The 18,181-nt window shown below is 41.0% G+C and overlaps 1 protein-coding gene across 1 annotated transcript; it reads left to right on the top strand.

Moving 5' to 3' along the window:
• Positions 1-10,569: 10,569 nt before the first annotated feature.
• On the top strand, positions 10,570-11,511 carry LOC148501498 (olfactory receptor 5AR1-like). The gene has a single exon (XM_088450434.1). The coding sequence runs from the start codon at positions 10,570-10,572 to the stop codon at positions 11,509-11,511; it is 942 nt and encodes a 313-aa protein (XP_088306560.1).
• The last annotated feature ends 6,670 nt before the right edge of the window (positions 11,512-18,181 follow it).

Raw genomic sequence — 18,181 nt, 5'->3', positions numbered from 1 at the left:
TATAGCTACTAGTCACTGATAACTGACTACACAATTCTTCATTATAATCACTAAAGACCTGGCACACAATGGCTCTGCCCTTATCAGCAGGATGTATAATAAAATCAGTGTCTTTCTGCAGGGACCTCAATACCTTTTGTTTGGCATGTCAAATTATAATAATATTTCTTCACATCAAGTCCCTGTTGTTCATTAACCTCTTGCAGATAAGTGTTTGTGCTGGAGTTGGTAGAAGTGGAATCAAAACACCTCTCTGTTTTTTAGTCAAGTTTGTATTTGGTGCTAATATGCATATGTGATGTGACTATTTTTCCTAATGCCCAGCTAAGGGTGTCCATGGATGGGATCACAGCTATTGTGAAGCAAAGTAATAGTAATGTATTTAATTTCTGCTAGTCACCCACTGAACGATATATTTTATATGTTTTTGTTTTGCATCATCTTGTTGGCTTTAGGTTGCCTGTACTGTGATACTGTACTAGGTTTTTGTGTTGGGTTTTTGCCATTAGCACTATCTTTCAGAAAATAATTTGTATATATTATACTGTGTTTTAAATCTCCAATAATGCATTTTAGCAAAAGATACTCTGTGTTACTATAATTAGCTAGTGTGGGTAACATTGAGATTTTTTTCTACACAAACTGACTTGTTATGTTATATGAGAGGTATATTGATGTTGGCCTATTCATAGACAGGGTGTTATACAGATATTGTTAATTCTTTTTTAGGTAGCTGCCCTTACTACTTCTGCAATGTGGCAAAAGAGAGAGGAGGAGACCCTACACAGGATATATGAACTCAATTAGAATTTTTGGTATGAGTATAAAAATAATATACTTTAGCCAACAAATTGCAAATAGAAAGGATTACCAGAATGTGTCAATAAACATGTGTTGGCAGTGCACATCCAGAGTTTATAGTTCACTTTGTACACAGAGCAGGGGGATTTTATGCAAAGGGTAAAAAAAGGAAGAAAAACTCTTATTGGGGGCATGCTTACAAAGCGTGCCCCCAATAAGAATTTTTCTTCTTTTTTTGCCATTTTTAAAAAAAATTTCCTGCTCTGTTTCTGCTGTCACGGCACCTACCAGCCTTTTTGATGAAGATCTCCTTAGAGATGCTGAGAATATGACACTAATAAGGTGTTGTTTGAACAGATGGACTATGTTGATCTTCCAGCCAAAACCCTACTTGAAATCTATCATAAATTGCTTAAATTAAAGATAAAAGAGACCTTATATGATCAATTTCTATCCAAACATTCAGAACTAAGAAGATACCTAGAGGTTTCAGAGTGAATAACACTCCCACCATTGGCAGGAATAGCCTTGTTTTTTTCTAGCAGATGGTGTGGAGTGTTGAACAATTGTCCACTAGATCTATTTATCCTGGTGGTGGAATAGGTAGAAAATGAGTACTCTACATTAAAATCAGAAATAGAGAGATTTACTAATTCCTACCAAAAATGCTTGATAGATGACTAGTCTGAGGGTGGGCTGGACAGACAGACTCAGCTGGATTACAACAATAGTGAGTTAGTAACTTTTTATAGAAGACAACTTGAAACTTTGAATAAGGATTAGAAAAAAACACACTATTAATTGGTTAATTGGAGAAAATAACCCACGGTCTCATAGACAAACAAGAATATTACTTTCTAGGCAATATTATAAAACCAACACCTACAGTATTCATCCCAATCAGCTTCTGAATCAGTATATGGTAACATTCTACAACCCAGGCACCTTTTTAGTGGTAAAAGCAGGAATCAGGTCAAACAGGGGCCTATAAGTGGGTCAGACCACACCAGAGTAAAAGAGGATACAAGGTGACAAAATCGAAGAAAGAGGCTGTAAATCTTATATTTAACCTGTCTGCCCATGTTTTTATCATCAGATGAGGTTTCATTGCTCAATAAAGGAGGTTTGTCATTTGCCATATTGAATATTGAATTTTCAGTGGGCCATTGATCAATATACAATATGAAGACAAATTCGATTCAGAGATTATTTAGCAAAAAATCATGACATTCCATATGCACAAATACATAAATACAAACTGGACTAAAAGTTCCTGTGATCCTACATATACCAACTCCAGCACAAAAACCTATATGCAAGTGGTTAATGAACAACAGGGACATGATGTGAAAAAATATTATGATAATTTGATATATGCTGAACCAAGGCCATTAAGGTCCCTGATGAAAGAGTTTGATTTAGTCCTGCTAATAAGGGGGGAGCCATTGTGCTCCAGGACTTTAGTGACTATGATGAAGAATTGTGAAATCAATCACCAGTGACAAAATCTATAGAAAACTTTAAGTACAACCCTATTTTTGATATTACAACTAAAATCATTTGAATTATTGATGAAGGTAAGACTAATCTATCATTTATTCTTTACCTAATATTTTTGATAAACTACCTGGGTGGTCAATAATCTCTGCACAGGGTTCCAGATTTCTATGTATTTAAGAGATACAGGTAATTTTATCATCAAATGGAACTGTTTGGGTACTGTCCCTATTTTGACCTTTATTAATGTGTGTTCCCTCTATACCATCATCACCCGTGATGATGGTGTAGAGGCATTTACTTATGTACTCTGAATAAGTCAACTTCTTTGATTTTACAGTGTTTTGGCTGGAGTCTAAATTGGCCACTACACTGTTTAGGAATGTAACGGACCATAATACCTTATTGTTTCTGACAAGCCATCATCCAGAACATTTAAAAAGTAGTTTGCCTATATCACAATTTTTGCAAGTTTTGCGGAATAATTCAGAATCTGAAATTACTAATTCACAGCAAATGGAGATGGAGGTGCAGTCCTTACATAGGGGCTATTCCCACAAAATTATAATATCTAGGAATAAACATTGGCTAGGATTTAAAGTAGTAAAAAATTCACAATAAAATACAATATATATTTTTTTTATACAGGAGTGCTTGATGCACATACCACCTGTGTTAAAAAATCAATTGCAAAGAAGTGGCACATCATTAAATCTGACATGACCTTACCATTACAGTCTAAGAAGCCACTTTTGTCATTACATAATGGTCCAAATTTGAAACAACTGTTATTAAGACTGACTGTGAGGAAGTATCCTAATAATACTGGCAAATAAATAAATATTAAATACAGGCTAACATGCACCAGTGACTTTATTATCTATATGTTGACAAGTCTTTGTGCTTTAGTATACATCGGCATTACAACTAGACCTTTCGTGACATGATGGCACAGTTTATCAGTGTCTCAAGCTTTTGCCACTGGATGCACTAATAAGCCTTCTTGAGAACCAGCATTCAACAGCAGCACTATGGTGCATGGACATAGACTGGTAATCCTCCCCCCCCCCCTTGAAAGAGTTGGTCATAGAGAACTGGCCCTTAAACATCGTGAGTCCAGATGTATTTTTGACCTAGATACTGTGTTTCTCAAAGAACTCAATGAACAAATATCATACAATATTTTTTTGCAGTAGGTGTATTTGCAGTATACGTTAAAGTATATATCTTTCCTGTATAAGCAATGGTTTATGGTGGTTTCTGATGAAGGACCCTGAGCAAAGGTTCTGACTGGGACTATCTTCTGATGACATCAGCTAACAGTGGGCTTCTGTGGGAGGCAGCCACGATGTCAGGAACTGAGATTCTGACCTGTTCCAGTACCATCTTCATTTTACAACCACCAGATATGACCATTTTGTTCCTGTACTGCCATTTGGGAGAGTGTACATGCTTTAAACCATTTATGTTTTGTTAATTGACAGGGGAAAGGAGACATGTCCTTTCAGATATATAAGGAGAAAGAAGGAGAGTGTGTACCACATTTCCACATTCATTGGAATGGAATCATCCATATAAATCTGCCTTCTTATTAGAGATGTGCACCGACCCACGTGTTTTGGTTTTGGATCTGGATCGACCCTGGTTTTGGATCTGTATCTGGTTCTGGATTTTTTTCCTTGGTGTTTTATTTTTTATTTTTGGTTTTGGATCTGGATTTTTTCCAAAAAATGATATAAACAACTAAAACCACATAATTTGGACCTATTTTTGTTTCTATAGTATTATTAACCTTAATAACAATCATTTTCAAGAATTTCCATGCATTTGTAACCACCTCACAGCTCACAATATTGATTTCACTATTTTTCACCAAAATAGGTCAAAGGCTGCAGCGAGGTGGCTGGCTAAAGTAAGCGACAGAGCAGCAGCACAAACGCACGGCAGTTTAAAAAAATATAGAACATCTAGAAAACATTGCCACACAGCAGTGGCAGACAGGATGGCAGTTTAATAAACTATAATAATGTCAGTCGGCAATGCCCCAAATTGTGCAAAATGTAAAGAAAAGAGATGCAAGATGGAATTGTCCCTCCCACCCACTCTTATGTGGGATATTAAAAAGGACACGCACATTTTAACAAACCAAGCACTTTAGCCACTAGGACTGACACTTTCATGGCTTAATTCCTTGGATTGTATGGGCCCCCAAAAAACATTTTTTGGAAGGACTACCTTCAATTATTAATGAGGAGATTGATGATGAGGGTGTTGGTGGTGGAGATTGCATGTGCTTGTCCAAACTGCTGGTAGCTGATACTGCACTGCTTGTTATTAATTTTCACACTATTATAATTTTGATAAACAAATTGCATGAACTCATTGCAAATGACATAACAGGGAGGAGGTGCCTAGATGGTTAACATCCTTCCTCTGCTAACTTTGGCTTTACAAATGGAACAGATGCCTTCACAACTGTTGTCAGAATTTAAATTAAAATAATTCCACACCCAAGACGTGGCTTTTCTGGCTTTCTTTTTATCATGATCAAGAACTGCTGCCACAGGTGGCTGATTTATGCAAACATCCTCATCATCAACATGCTCATTAGCATCAGATAGGACACAAATTTCCCCCTCATCCTCCTTCCTTCACACTATCATCCTCATTTTCTATTATTTCACCATCTAATACTAGTACAGCCGTCATGGCATCAGTAATCCACTGTGAAACTGTGTGATAGCTGTTATACTTACTTCCTCTATCAAAGGACCATTTAATAGTCAATTGTTTTTTTAACTTACTACTAGTAGTAGACTTCTTGGTCCATTTCTAGGATGAAGATCCACCCCAAGCAGCAGCAACAGACGTAGCACTCAAGGATCCTTCTGAGGAATCATGGCAAGGAGAGGAGTCTGTCATGCTTTTGAAATTGGATGCAGGACTACTTCCAATCACAATTGAGGATGTTGATGATGATGCAGGTGTTGGTAGTGGAGATTGCAGGTGCTTGGATCCAGATAGAAGGGAGCAGCTATGTGGCACTGGACTGATTGCTAGGTTTTTTTTGTCCCCAAAGTTTCTCAATTTGAAATACCCTTTTCAATTTGATGAATGCGCTGCAAGTGATGTAACAGGGAGGAGGTTCATAGATGGTTATGGTCCTTACCTCTACTCACTGTTACTTTGCAATGGTTACAAATGGCTTGGAAAAGGTTGTCCGGATTTGGGTGGAAATGATTCCACACATGAGATGTGGATTTTTGGTCCTTTGCCCAGGCATGGCAAGAATGGTATTTTTCCCACCATGGGCAACAACTGTTGCCTGATTTACAGTTTTTACACAAACATCCTCGCCAACAACATCCTCATCGTCATCAACATCCGAATCATCCTTGTTGTTATCGCCAACTAGATAAATATCCTCCTCGTCCTCCTCATGCAATTCCACAGAAGCATCCTCGATTTCTACGTCAGAAGGCACACAAATGGTGGAAGGAGGATCATCTTCAAGTACAGTATTACTAGAAAGGTCAGGCTCACACATGGCAGCAGTGGACACACTTGGACTCTCCTCGGGGATTTGTGATTTTTCAAAGCACACAGTTGGTTCTTTTGTATTACTCTTAACAATTTTTATTTATTTTGTACCTCTCCTACAAGCAGAGGGGCTTAATTTATCATCACTAAAATCACCAGTCATAAATAGTAAAGGCCAAGGCCTTATCCTTTCCTTGTCACTTCATGTAGTGAATGGCATATTGCCAATTTTTTGTTTCTCTAAAGCTGACTTAGCTTTAAATTTTTGGCCTGACTTAAGCCCTGGTACATCTGCCTTCATAGATGATGTTGATGGCCTTGCATCATCATCATAACTGCTGCCAGCAGTGGATCTTGCTCTCCAGTCATGTGACTGTCCTCCTCCTCCATACTCACCACGCACACAACCACACACAAAAAATAATAATATTTTTTTGGGCAGCAGCCCTTGACAGACAGCAGCACAGCTACGCCAATGACAGTGACAGGTGTGGCTAACACGCACACACAAAAAAATTGTTTTTCTTTTTTTCTAATTTTTGGGCAGCAGCCCTTGAAAGACAGCAGCACAGCACCCCTGCGCAGCTATGCCAATGACAATGACAGGTGTGGCTAACATGCAGACAAAGAAAATTGTTGGTTTTTACTTTTTTTATTTTTTGGGGGGCAGCAGCCCTTGACAGACAGCAGCACAGCATTCCTGCGCAGCTACGCCGATGATAGTTACAGGTGTGGCTAACCACGCACACAAAAAATTATTATTATTTTTAGTGGCAGCAGCCCTTGACAGACAGCAGCACAGCATTCCTGCACAGCTACGCTGATGACAGTTACAGGTGTGGCTAGCACGCACACAAAAAATATTATTATTTTTTGTGGCAGCAGCCCTTGACAGACAGCAGCACAGCACTCCTGCGCAGCTACACCGATGACAGTGACAGGTGTGGTTAACATGCACACAAAAATTATTTTTATTTTTTTTGGCAGCAGCCCTTGACAGACAGCAGCACAGCATTCCTGCGCAGCTACACCGATGACAGTGACAGGTGTGGTTAACATGCACACAAAAATTATTTATTTATTTTTTGTCAGCAGCCCTTGACAGACAGCAGCACAGCATTCCTGCGCAGCTACGCCGATGATAGTTACAGGTGTGGCTAACCACGCACACAAAAAATTATTATTATTTTTAGTGGCAGCAGCCCTTGAAAGACAGCAGCACAGCATTCCTGCACAGCTACGCTGATGACAGTTACAGGTGTGGCTAGCACGCACACAAAAAATATTATTATTTTTTGTGGCAGCAGCCCTTGACAGACAGCAGCACAGCACTCCTGCGCAGCTACACCAATGACAGTGACAGGTGTGGTTAACATGCACACAAAAATTATTTTTATTTTTTTTGGCAGCAGCCCTTGACAGACAGCAGCACAGCATTCCTGCGCAGCTACACCGATGACAGTGACAGGTGTGGTTAACATGCACACAAAAATTATTTATTTATTTTTTGGCAGCAGCCCTTGACAGACAGCAGCACAGCATTCCTGCGCAGCTACGCCGATGATAGTTACAGGTGTGGCTAACCACGCACACAAAAAATTATTATTATTTTTAGTGGCAGCAGCCCTTGACAGACAGCAGCACAGCATTCCTGCACAGCTACGCTGATGACAGTTACAGGTGTGGCTAGCACGCACACAAAAAATATTATTATTTTTTGTGGCAGCAGCCCTTGACAGACAGCAGCACAGCACTCCTGCGCAGCTACACCGATGACAGTGACAGGTGTGGTTAACATGCACACAAAAATTATTTTTATTTTTTTTGGCAGCAGCCCTTGACAGACAGCAGCACAGCATTCCTGCGCAGCTACACCGATGACAGTGACAGGTGTGGTTAACATGCACACAAAAATTATTTATTTATTTTTTGGCAGCAGCCCTTGACAGACAGCAGCACAGCATTCCTGCACAGCTACGCCGATGATAGTTACAGGTGTGGCTAACCACGCACACAAAAAATTATTATTATTTTTAGTGGCAGCAGCCCTTGACAGACAGCAGCACAGCATTCCTGCACAGCTACGCTGATGACAGTTACAGGTGTGGCTAGCACGCACACAAAAAATATTATTATTTTTTGTGGCAGCAGCCCTTGACAGACAGCAGCACAGCATTCCTGCGCAGCTACGCCGATGACAGTTACAGGTGTGGTTAACACGCACACAAAAAAATATTATTATTTTTTGTGGCAGCAGCCCTTGACAGACAGCAGCATAGCACTCCTGCGCAGCTACACCGATGACAGTGACAGGTGTGGTTAACATGCACACAAAATTTTTTTTTTTTTTTTGGCAGCAGCCCTTGACAGACAGCAGCACAGCATTCCTGCGCAGCTACACAGATGACAGTGACAGGTGTGGTTAACATGCACACACAAAACATTTTTGGTATTATTTTTATTTTTTGGGCAGCACCCCTGCACAGCTACCCCGATGACAGGTGTGGCTAACATGCACACAGATTTTTTTTTTTCACACTGGGTGTGGGTGAATACTCAGAGCACCCCTGAAGGACAGAGCACCCCTTGGACAACACAGCACTACATCCAGCCAGCCCCTCTATAGACAACAGCCCTTATGGGCAAGACAACAGCCAGCCCCTAGACAACAGCCAGCCCAGCCAGCCCCAATATGTATGGACAACAGTAGCCTGCCCCTATATGATCAACAATAGCCAGCCAGTCAGCCTCTATGGTCAGCATCAGTGTCAGCAACAACTCCCAGCTCCCTGCCACTGCATGCTCCACAGCCGTTATGAAAAATGGCGGCGATAGCGGGACCTTTTATAGAATCCAAAACCTGCAAGAATCCGACAGCGGGATGATGATGTTTTGCCTTATTTTCAGATCCGAGCCAGGTGGGAAAACCCGAGCCGGCTCGGATCTGACTCAGATGCCCGATGTTCGGGCGGGTTTGGATCTCTGAGATCCAAACCCGCTCATCCCTACTTCTTATTGCATTGATTGTTGCTGGACACCATTGGACTGCTGCAGGGTGATTTACCCCATTTTATTTTGTCTTTCGCATAGATTGTGGCACCTGGTGTTTAAAGGGATTTGTTATGCAGTAAGCGCTTTAACATTGCATATAATTGTCTGTTTTGTTTGATGTTTTTTGGTGTACCTGGATGAACACCTATTTATGCAATTTTTAGCTGCACACCTGTATTTTAATGTGCACTACTCTAAGGCACTCCTATTCTAGTCTGCCAATTTCCACTGGAACCATCCCCGGAACCAGTGTAATTTAAGAGTGTCCCCATTTTTAGGGATTGTGTGACAGTGTGTGGCCCTGATGAAGTTCAATCCTAGGCAAGAATTTAATCCTGATGTGATAAACCAGTGGCTTCCATTCTACCTGTTCCAGTGTGCATTCCACCGTGGATATACATGTGGACACTGGGATAATAAGATACACTTTGTGGGCTATGCTTGATAATGTATAAGAGCGCAGACATCCAGTATGTATTTTTGTCTTCACTTATATGACTGATGGTTACTGTTAAGTTGTTGACCTTGAAAATGTCCCCACATGGGAACAATACATTTGCTACTGTCTTTTTTTGATACTGGTGATATATAATTAATAGGACATTTCTCTCACTTGATGGATATGGCTAGTGCCAGGGCCGTAACAGAGCTTAACAGTGCCCTATCCTGGCCCCACCTTTTTGCACATGACATCATGACATCGTACATAGGAGGCAGGGCTGCCAGCACCCAGAAGTGTATCAGTGCCTGGAGCGCCTCTAGGCAGCTGCACACAAGGCAGGGTGGCTGCCTGTAACATCCAAAGGACGCTTCGGGCTGCACTGCCAAAGCATTACAGGATACAGGGTGCCATTTCAGGCACCCTGCTACGCAGAAACAAGGGATGTGGGTCAGTGAAGGTGCCACTCACAAAGCCCTGTGCTCTTTGTGGCAGCACCAGTCACACACCCCTAGTTATGGCTCTGGTTAGTGGCCTCTATCTTATATACCATTTGAGTGAGCCTTGAAGACTTGTTTGCTTCACTGAGGATGTCAGAGCTGTAACTAGATTTTTTGGTGCCCTGTGCAAGAAAGAGCATTGGCGCCCCCCTCATTTTTTAAAGGGACATGATGCACCCAAAAAAGGGGAATAGCCTCATGGGGAAGGGCCAGGGAAGAGATAGGGGAGGCCAGGAGTTGCTGGGGATTAAATATGAGAAAGTTATAAGTGAGAATGATAATAAACAGAAATTTGACAGGCCCAAACAGCGCCCCCTGACCTGTGGAGCCCTGTGCGATGGCACCGGCCACACTACCCTAGCTACAGCCCTGGAGGCTGTACCCCAGATTTTGGAGTGGGTGCAGTAAGTGTGGGCTTTATTATATATAAACTGTATATATATATATTTATATACTTGCGGAAGCACTATGAATTATTATCTATGTATGTGTATATTGTATAATTGAGAACTTGCAGCCGGTGATTACCCCTTTGAAGTCTATGGTGTGTGCCATAGCCACGGGTATGCTAGTCGTGCCATCCATGCCGCAATGCACTGTCATCGCGGCATAGATGAGCGTGGCTACGTCTGTAATTAACCAACCTTTAGTGAATATAAACCATATTACTGTATTAGTTACACATTACAGTAAGTAAAATAAACACATTTTCATTTATACAGGGTTCACTTCTGCCTAAATATGATATTAGGAGATTGTTACAATGTGACTGGATTCACGCTGCTGGGTCTGTTTGATAATCCGGAGTTACAGTTCCCAGTTGGTGTATTACTTTTGTTTACCTATTTCATAATATTTTTGGGAAACATTACCATCATTACTGTGTTTTGCATAGATTATCATCTGCACACTCCCATGTACATCTTCTTATTGAACCTTTCCATCATTGACATCGCTTCTGCATCAAACATTCTGCCTAAACTGTTTAATATGCTCTTCACAAAACACAACAAGATCTCATTTACAGATTGTATAACCCAGATGTATATATTTGCATCTCTGGTTTGTACTGAGCTTATCCTGCTTGCAGCCATGGCATATGATCGATATGTGGCAATCTGTCACCCTCTTAATTACATTGTTCTAATGAGTTTAAGAAACTGTGTTGGTCTCTCAATTGCCTCTTGGGTTGTGGGGTTTGTGGACACAATTGGACATGCTGTCCTTATATCTAATATGTCCTTTTGGTCAGATCATCATATTGACCATTTCTTTTGTGATATATCCCCATTACTGATGATTGCCTGCAGTAATATATCCATGGTGGAAATGTTGAACTATATTGAGGGGTTTCTACTAGCATTTTCTTCATTTCTGCTTATATTAATTTCTTATATATTAATTATGTCCACCATTCTGAAGATAAAATCGGCAAAAGGGAAGCATAAAGCCTTTTCCACCTGCACCTCCCATCTAACCTGTGTGATTATTTATTATGGGACTATGATCTGTTTGCATATAAAACCTACATCAAGTTATTTCCCAAAACAGGACAAGCTCTTTGCCCTGGTGTATGTAGTTTTGGTGCCTATGTTAAATCCCTTTATTTACTGTCTGAAGAATAAAGACGTCAAAAAATCATTAGTTAATCTAAAGGCTAAGATCTTCATAAAAGCTTTGTAGCTTTGTTGAAGGTGGTTTCTGTACATAATTATGTTTGAAACCATTTGTGGAGGTAACTTCACATTCAATAAATCTTTTCAATGGGCCTTTTTTGATTTTCATGAATGTTTAAAATGTTATGGTCCAGAATCCAGTTTTTACGAAAAAAGTTTTTGAAGAGATTTTTTTAAAATGCTGATATATTTTTAAATATATCCATTAATCATCCTTTTGATTTTAGCACCTGTTTTATTTTTGTTATCCTTTAATAATATGTTTTTTCTACCTTTGTTTTAAGATACTAGTAACAACAGTACATATCTTTGTATCAGTAAACATGGACTAAACAGCGCTATAGGGATGGGGGTGCAGCTGCTGGCATTGCCCCGGAAGTGATGCACAGCTGCTGGCCCAGCCTATAATGGTAATGGTGCCCAATTGCCCATGTGCTACAGTGAATGTGCCACCAGGCAGTATGATTTATATGTGCTAACAGCAGGACAGCAGGTGCCCAGCTGTCTGCTGGACCAACTTCCCATCTTCTCTGACTGCTGATGTTACAAGATTACAGAAGCAGAGGTGAAAGGAAGGATCATTGCCGAGAAAAGTGGAACAGTGGGGGTAAACTGATTTTAGAGGATCTAGTGACTACCGTGAAAGGTTAAAGCAAAGATAGAGAGTAATAAATATGTTGTAGAAAAGACCACGCAGGATAGACATAGAAACTGAGGGAAATGCAGGAAAGCATCAACATTCGAGATGGGTAGAAATATAACTGTAGTAGAAGGGTTCAAAGGGGGAGGTTAAAGGCTAAAGATTTGAGTGGTAATTTGGGTTGAAGGGGGAGACAATGACAGTTATGGAGAAAAAAGTAGAGAGCAAATCAGTGATAAGACATAATCTGTAATAGCAATATCAGCAGATATAAGATCAAAATATGGACTGTTTAAGGGAATAACAAAATAGCAGTAAATACTAAAAATTAAATGACAGTAGATGAAGAAAACAAATGCAACTTTTATACAGTGAACAGAATGGTGACTACATGCAAGAAGACAGTAAATGAGACAGAGGAAAAAGCTGGAGAAAATTGTCAACAAAGTATGGTGGATTGCTAAGAAGGCAGTCAGAAATTCAAGCAGTAATAATAATAGATGAAGGAGACCACAGAAGGGAAAAAAAGAGAATGGTAATATATACAGAAAAGAAAACGAATGCTGACACTGCCATTTGCATATTATTGCAGCCATGACTCTGGCAAAAAACAAGTGTGGACGTAGCAGCATCCACCTCTGAACCAGGCCCCAGGTGTTCACATTTCAACACGGTTTTCCTCTTTCCTTTACCTACCAAGGGTGAGTCGATCACTGCATGAAAACAAAAACATTGCTTTCTATGCCACACATAGATTTGGAAGACACACCTTAATAAATCCATGATCTCATAACATATCCTTTTCTATACTCATTATGTGGGTGAATCTAGTCTTAGAAATGACAAAGGGATACTAATTGTAGGGTATGAGGTCTGTTCAGAGTACTGCTTAATATTTATACTGAGAAAAACAAATACAGAAATCACTCACATACTGTACACTCCCATTATAAAAATAAAGGACAGTAATGATCCTGTAACCATTCTTCATTTAATGTTACAATCTTATTAGGATATATTAACTAATGTACTTAACATTTACTTTATCTTAAAACACAAAGAAATATCCAAATAACATTTTATTGCAGAATAGGATGTTTTGCATGGGTGTGGTTCCATAAACTTCTTATTAACTAATAACCTTTACTAGGGGCGGATTGGGCCACAAGGACACTAGGCCAGTTCCCGCTGGGCCGGTCCCTGTGTGGCCGCCCTTCATTCACCTGTGCTCTGCTCCGCTGGCCTGGCTGGCTGCTGCCACAATCAGAGCTCACCTCCGATCAGGAAGCGTTACTGTAGTTAAGGAAAAACCACCGACGAGGGAGCTGTTGTGCAAGCCCACCCGCAGCAGCTCCTCCCATAACCCTTTGTGGAGCCGTCAGTCACCACTGACAGCTTGGGGGGAATCAATGTTTGTGTGATTTCTTTTTTTCCCTGTGGGGGCAATCATTAAATCAATGTGTTTTATTTTTTGCTTTTTCCCTGTTGGGGCTGTTGTGTGTTTTTTCTCATGGGGGCCAATCTTTTTTCTTGTCGGGGGCCAATTTGTTTTATTTTTTCCTGTGGGGGCCATTGTATTTGTTTTCCTATTAAAGGCCAATGTGTGTGTTTGTTTACCTGTAGGGGCCAATGGGCTCGATTCAATTCAGTGAGATGCTGAATAGACCCGGGAGGGAGCTCCCAGGGCTATTCAATTTTGTTCTCTGTTTGGTCCAACAGTTGCCAGTTAAGTCGGAGAATGCTGGTTCTTACAACTTAACCTGGGTGTTTAGTCGTGTGAACCAACATTCTCTGAATAAAGTGCTGGCCACGAGGCTGTTAGCACCACGCTGGAAAACAGCTGCGTGGCCAGCACTTTTGTCAGATTCTTCCTCACACCCATGCAAAGAAATCCTTTAGTTGGACCAAACAGAGCTCTTAATTGAATGTCTTTGGGAGCTCCCTTGTGGGGGTATTCCACATCACACTAAATTGAATCGAGCCCAATGTATTTGTTTTTTTTTCTGTGGTTGCCAGTAAAGCATTCTGAGACCATTCATGTGTGGGGTTGCTTCTCAGCCAAGGGAGTGGGCTCACTTACAATTTTGCCTAAGAACACAGCCATGAATAAAGAATGTTACCAAAACATCCTCCAAAAACAACTTCTCCCAACCATCCAAGAACAGCTTGGTGATGAACAATGCCTTTTCCAGCATGATAGAGCACCGTGTCATAAGGCAAAAGTGATAACTAAGTAGCTTGGGGAACAAAACAGAAATTGTGGGTCCATGGCGAGGAAACTCCCCAGACCTTAATCCCATTGAGAACTTGTGGTCAATCCTCAGGAGGCAGATGGACAAACAAAAACCCACAAATTCTGACAAACTCCAAGCATTGATTAGGCAAGAATGGGCGGCCATCAGTCACTATGTGGCACGTAAGTTGATTGACAGCATGCCAGGGCGAATTGCAAAGGTCTTAAAAAAGAAGGGTCAACACTGCAAATATTGACTCTTTGCATACGTCAATAAAAGCCTTTGACACTTATGAAATGCTTGTAATTTTACATCAGTATACCATAGTAACATCTGACAAAAAGGTCTAAAAACACTGAAGCAAATAGTTTAAATAACAAAAGACACAGAGACTTGAGTTTGGTGAATTAGAATTGAAATTTATTAAGTGGTCAATTCAATTTTGTGAAAGAGGGTATGCTAAACCTGATAAAAACTGTGGGCAGACTAAAGCATAGGCAAGAAAGAATGATGCCAGGACTAATTCAACCACTAATATCAACAATTAAAAAGGGAGGTTATAGCAATCCCCACTGCACCAAAAGTCAAATAAATAGTGCATCCATGCCAAACAAAATACGGTTCCCCCATGCAGGATGATATCCATTTCACCCATGTGGGTGGCATCACTAAGTCTAGCACCAAAATACTTACAGTTTACTGTGCTTTAACACCACTAACAAAACAAAACACCAAGCAAGACAAAAAACTAATTAAAAAAACTCCCATCACCCCCCACAAACTAAGATATTCTATGCTAAATGGTATCTTATTGCCCAAAAAATCAAAGGAATAGCCCACCACGCAGATGGGGAAACAGTTAAAGGCAGGACGTTGGGGGTGGGACCAAATGAAAACGACAAGACCAAAATAAAAACAAGACAACGAGGAAGGGAAATACTCTACTGTAAAATGAACCTCTAAAGGCAAAAAAAAAAAACTTAGCATAACTGATCATGGTCTGGCTTGGTAAAAACAAGAAATTACTTTGGGCCTAAAAAATAACATGGCAAGCAGGAACACCTGGGTCATCTCACAGGGAGCGCTTGTGCTAGGCTCATCACTGGATAAGTCTATCCGCATGTATATAGCAATTGTGTTCAGTCGTCCTAAAGCTTTGATGGAATCCTCAGGCATACCCATAGCTGCAGTCTCTGCCCCAATGTGAAAGGAATGGATGCCAAAATCCTTAGGATTCAGACTCAACCCTTTCAGGCTGCTTTGGAAAGGTGCTAAAAATTTTGCCATATCAAAGTGGCAAGTCCTTTTGCACCAAATAGGCACCCTGAAACGGAGAATGTAACTAAACATAATGTAAGTTCCTGACCAATGTCTCCAGGAGATAGGGTCCATCTTGGAATGATGAATCTTGCATAGCAAAACCTCAAGCTCCATCAGTACATTCCAGAATAGCAAGCATTCCCCAACAAATTTTTAAAGAAGTGACCAGCTCACCAATCCGGAAAGCCCCAAAATTGGCCAAGACAAAGGCCAAGGTAAACAAAACCTGTTCATAACAATCTTAAGTGATGGAGGCAAGGACAGAGAGCAACTGAGACAACAGATGTATGTCAATTGGCTGACGTCTGTCAAGCAACCATGGCTCATCTCATGCCCAACCATTAAGAGCCTTCTGAATAAGAATACCCTTAGTGAAATCTACCTTATCATAGAGCTGGGCAAAAAATCAAATCCCCCAAAACATCCTAGCTGCAACAGCACAAGAGCAGCCATTTCACACCCACTCTTACCTATGGGTATTGAAGTCCTGAAATGACACCTAATCCTACCAGGCACTCTGATAAGTTCTCAACATTCCCAAAGCAAGGGATTCTTCTTATCTGGTTTGACTGACTACCAAAAGTTTGCAGGACTGTAACCAATTGAATCTAACAAAAATTAAAATGATCAAAGTCTTATTAAAGAGACACTTCACCCACAACTCCTGAGTGGCAATAATTGAGAAATGCTCAAGCAACAACACCATCCTAACTAAGTCCCTCTGCACCCAAGAAGGCGGCTTTGAGGAGACACACTGCCGACCCTCCAAATAGGAACCATAACCAGTGAACCCTGCTGCATCCATATACAATGTCATGCTGGAGGGTTGTAGTGGGTCGGAACAGGCATGGGAGGCTGAAGTGGAGACTTGGGATGCATGGATGAAGTTGGGAGGCTTGAGCCAAGACTTTCTCACATATGAGGTGAGGAGTTAGAGGAGCTTTAGAGGATGATGGACCAAAAGACGAGGACAGGAATCCAATATCTTTATTAACAGAGAGAAGGAATGGTAACTGGAGATAATGATAATGTATAGATGAGCCGAATCGAGTTAGGACTGATAATGCTGGATTGTTGAGTAGGGCCAGAATGACCGGTAATGCTGAACTGAAGAGCTGGATCAGTTTGAGACCGATAGTGATAAACTGGAGTACTGAATCAGTTGGAGACTGATGAAGATGTTTTGAAGTTCTGAATCGGTTTGAGACCGATGATGATGAGTTTAGATGCTGGAGTGGTTTGAGACCGATGATGATGAATTGGATTTCTGAATCGGTTTGGGACCGATGATGAATATATCGGATAGGACCAATGTTTTGGAGATGACAGCTGGAATCAAAGATTGGAGATATTGAATGAGACTGATGATTGCAGGTATCAGATGGGACAGATGATTGGAGGTATTGGATGGGACCATTGATTGGAGGTATCAGCAGGAACAGTGGAGGCAGTAAGGACAAGTCTCAGTGGTAAAACCAGACTGGAGTGCAAGATGGTATTGGAGAAATGAGGGCCAGTCAGGGAATGGAATTTATAGAGGTGGATCCCCAGGGATTGGATGCTATGTTCAGCTGGTCTGAGAGAAGCGCTCTGAGAGGAGGAAGAGTGTCAGATGACAGTCAACATGACTGCACCCATACTCTTTTTCTGCAGGGAATTCTGGCATGCAGTTTGTATCCCATCATGCTGGGGAGACACGCTGTGAACAAGGGACTGCAGAGAGCCATTTCCATGCTCAGTGACAGGACACTGAGTCAAAGGGGCAGGAGCAGTGCAGGTAGACCTCAGCACCAGCCGGGAGCAATGTGTAGAGTGAGCGGACCTCAACACTAGCCTGGACATGCACCGAAGAGGTAAGAAAGAGGTTTTAAGTGTCCAGAGCTTGACATGCCACTGGAGCCTTATGCTATACAAAGGCTGGGACATCCAAATACACAGACTTGCCCAACTGCCTGTCCCAACCACCAAGAAATCATCAAGATATTTAGTCACTCCCTATTCCACTGTGCTGGCAGTGATGCACCAGTGAAGGAAAGTATTGAAACACTCAAAGAATACTCAAGAGACAGAGCACCCCATTGGGAGGCAGCATTCAACATAATAGCCATCATCAAGCCTGAAACATATGAATGTAAAGGAAACAGGCTGCTGGGGCAATAGGCAAAAGGCAGATTTAATATTATTTTTTGCCAACAGAGCCCTCCATCCAAATCCCTGCACAAAGCACAAAGCCTGCTCAAATAACAGATACACCACCATACACTTCTCTTTTGGTATGACTATGTGTAATAGAAGTAAGGGAAGGATAAATGCTGAATTAATCTAAACTGAATTAATGATATAGCAATCACTTCATCAGCCAATTAGACTGATTTGACTCATCATAGGTAATCCACACACCAAAAACAGATAGATTGCAGATAACGGCACCTTAGTGGTGACCCCATAGAACAGCACAAATTGCACAATACAGAACAGAGGGC

The sequence above is a fragment of the Taudactylus pleione genome, unplaced genomic scaffold (genome assembly GCF_031769625.1).
Source record: "Taudactylus pleione unplaced genomic scaffold, aTauple2 ptg000518l, whole genome shotgun sequence".
NCBI lineage: Eukaryota > Metazoa > Chordata > Amphibia > Anura > Myobatrachidae > Taudactylus > Taudactylus pleione.
This window is presented reverse-complemented; position numbering and strand designations above follow the sequence as displayed.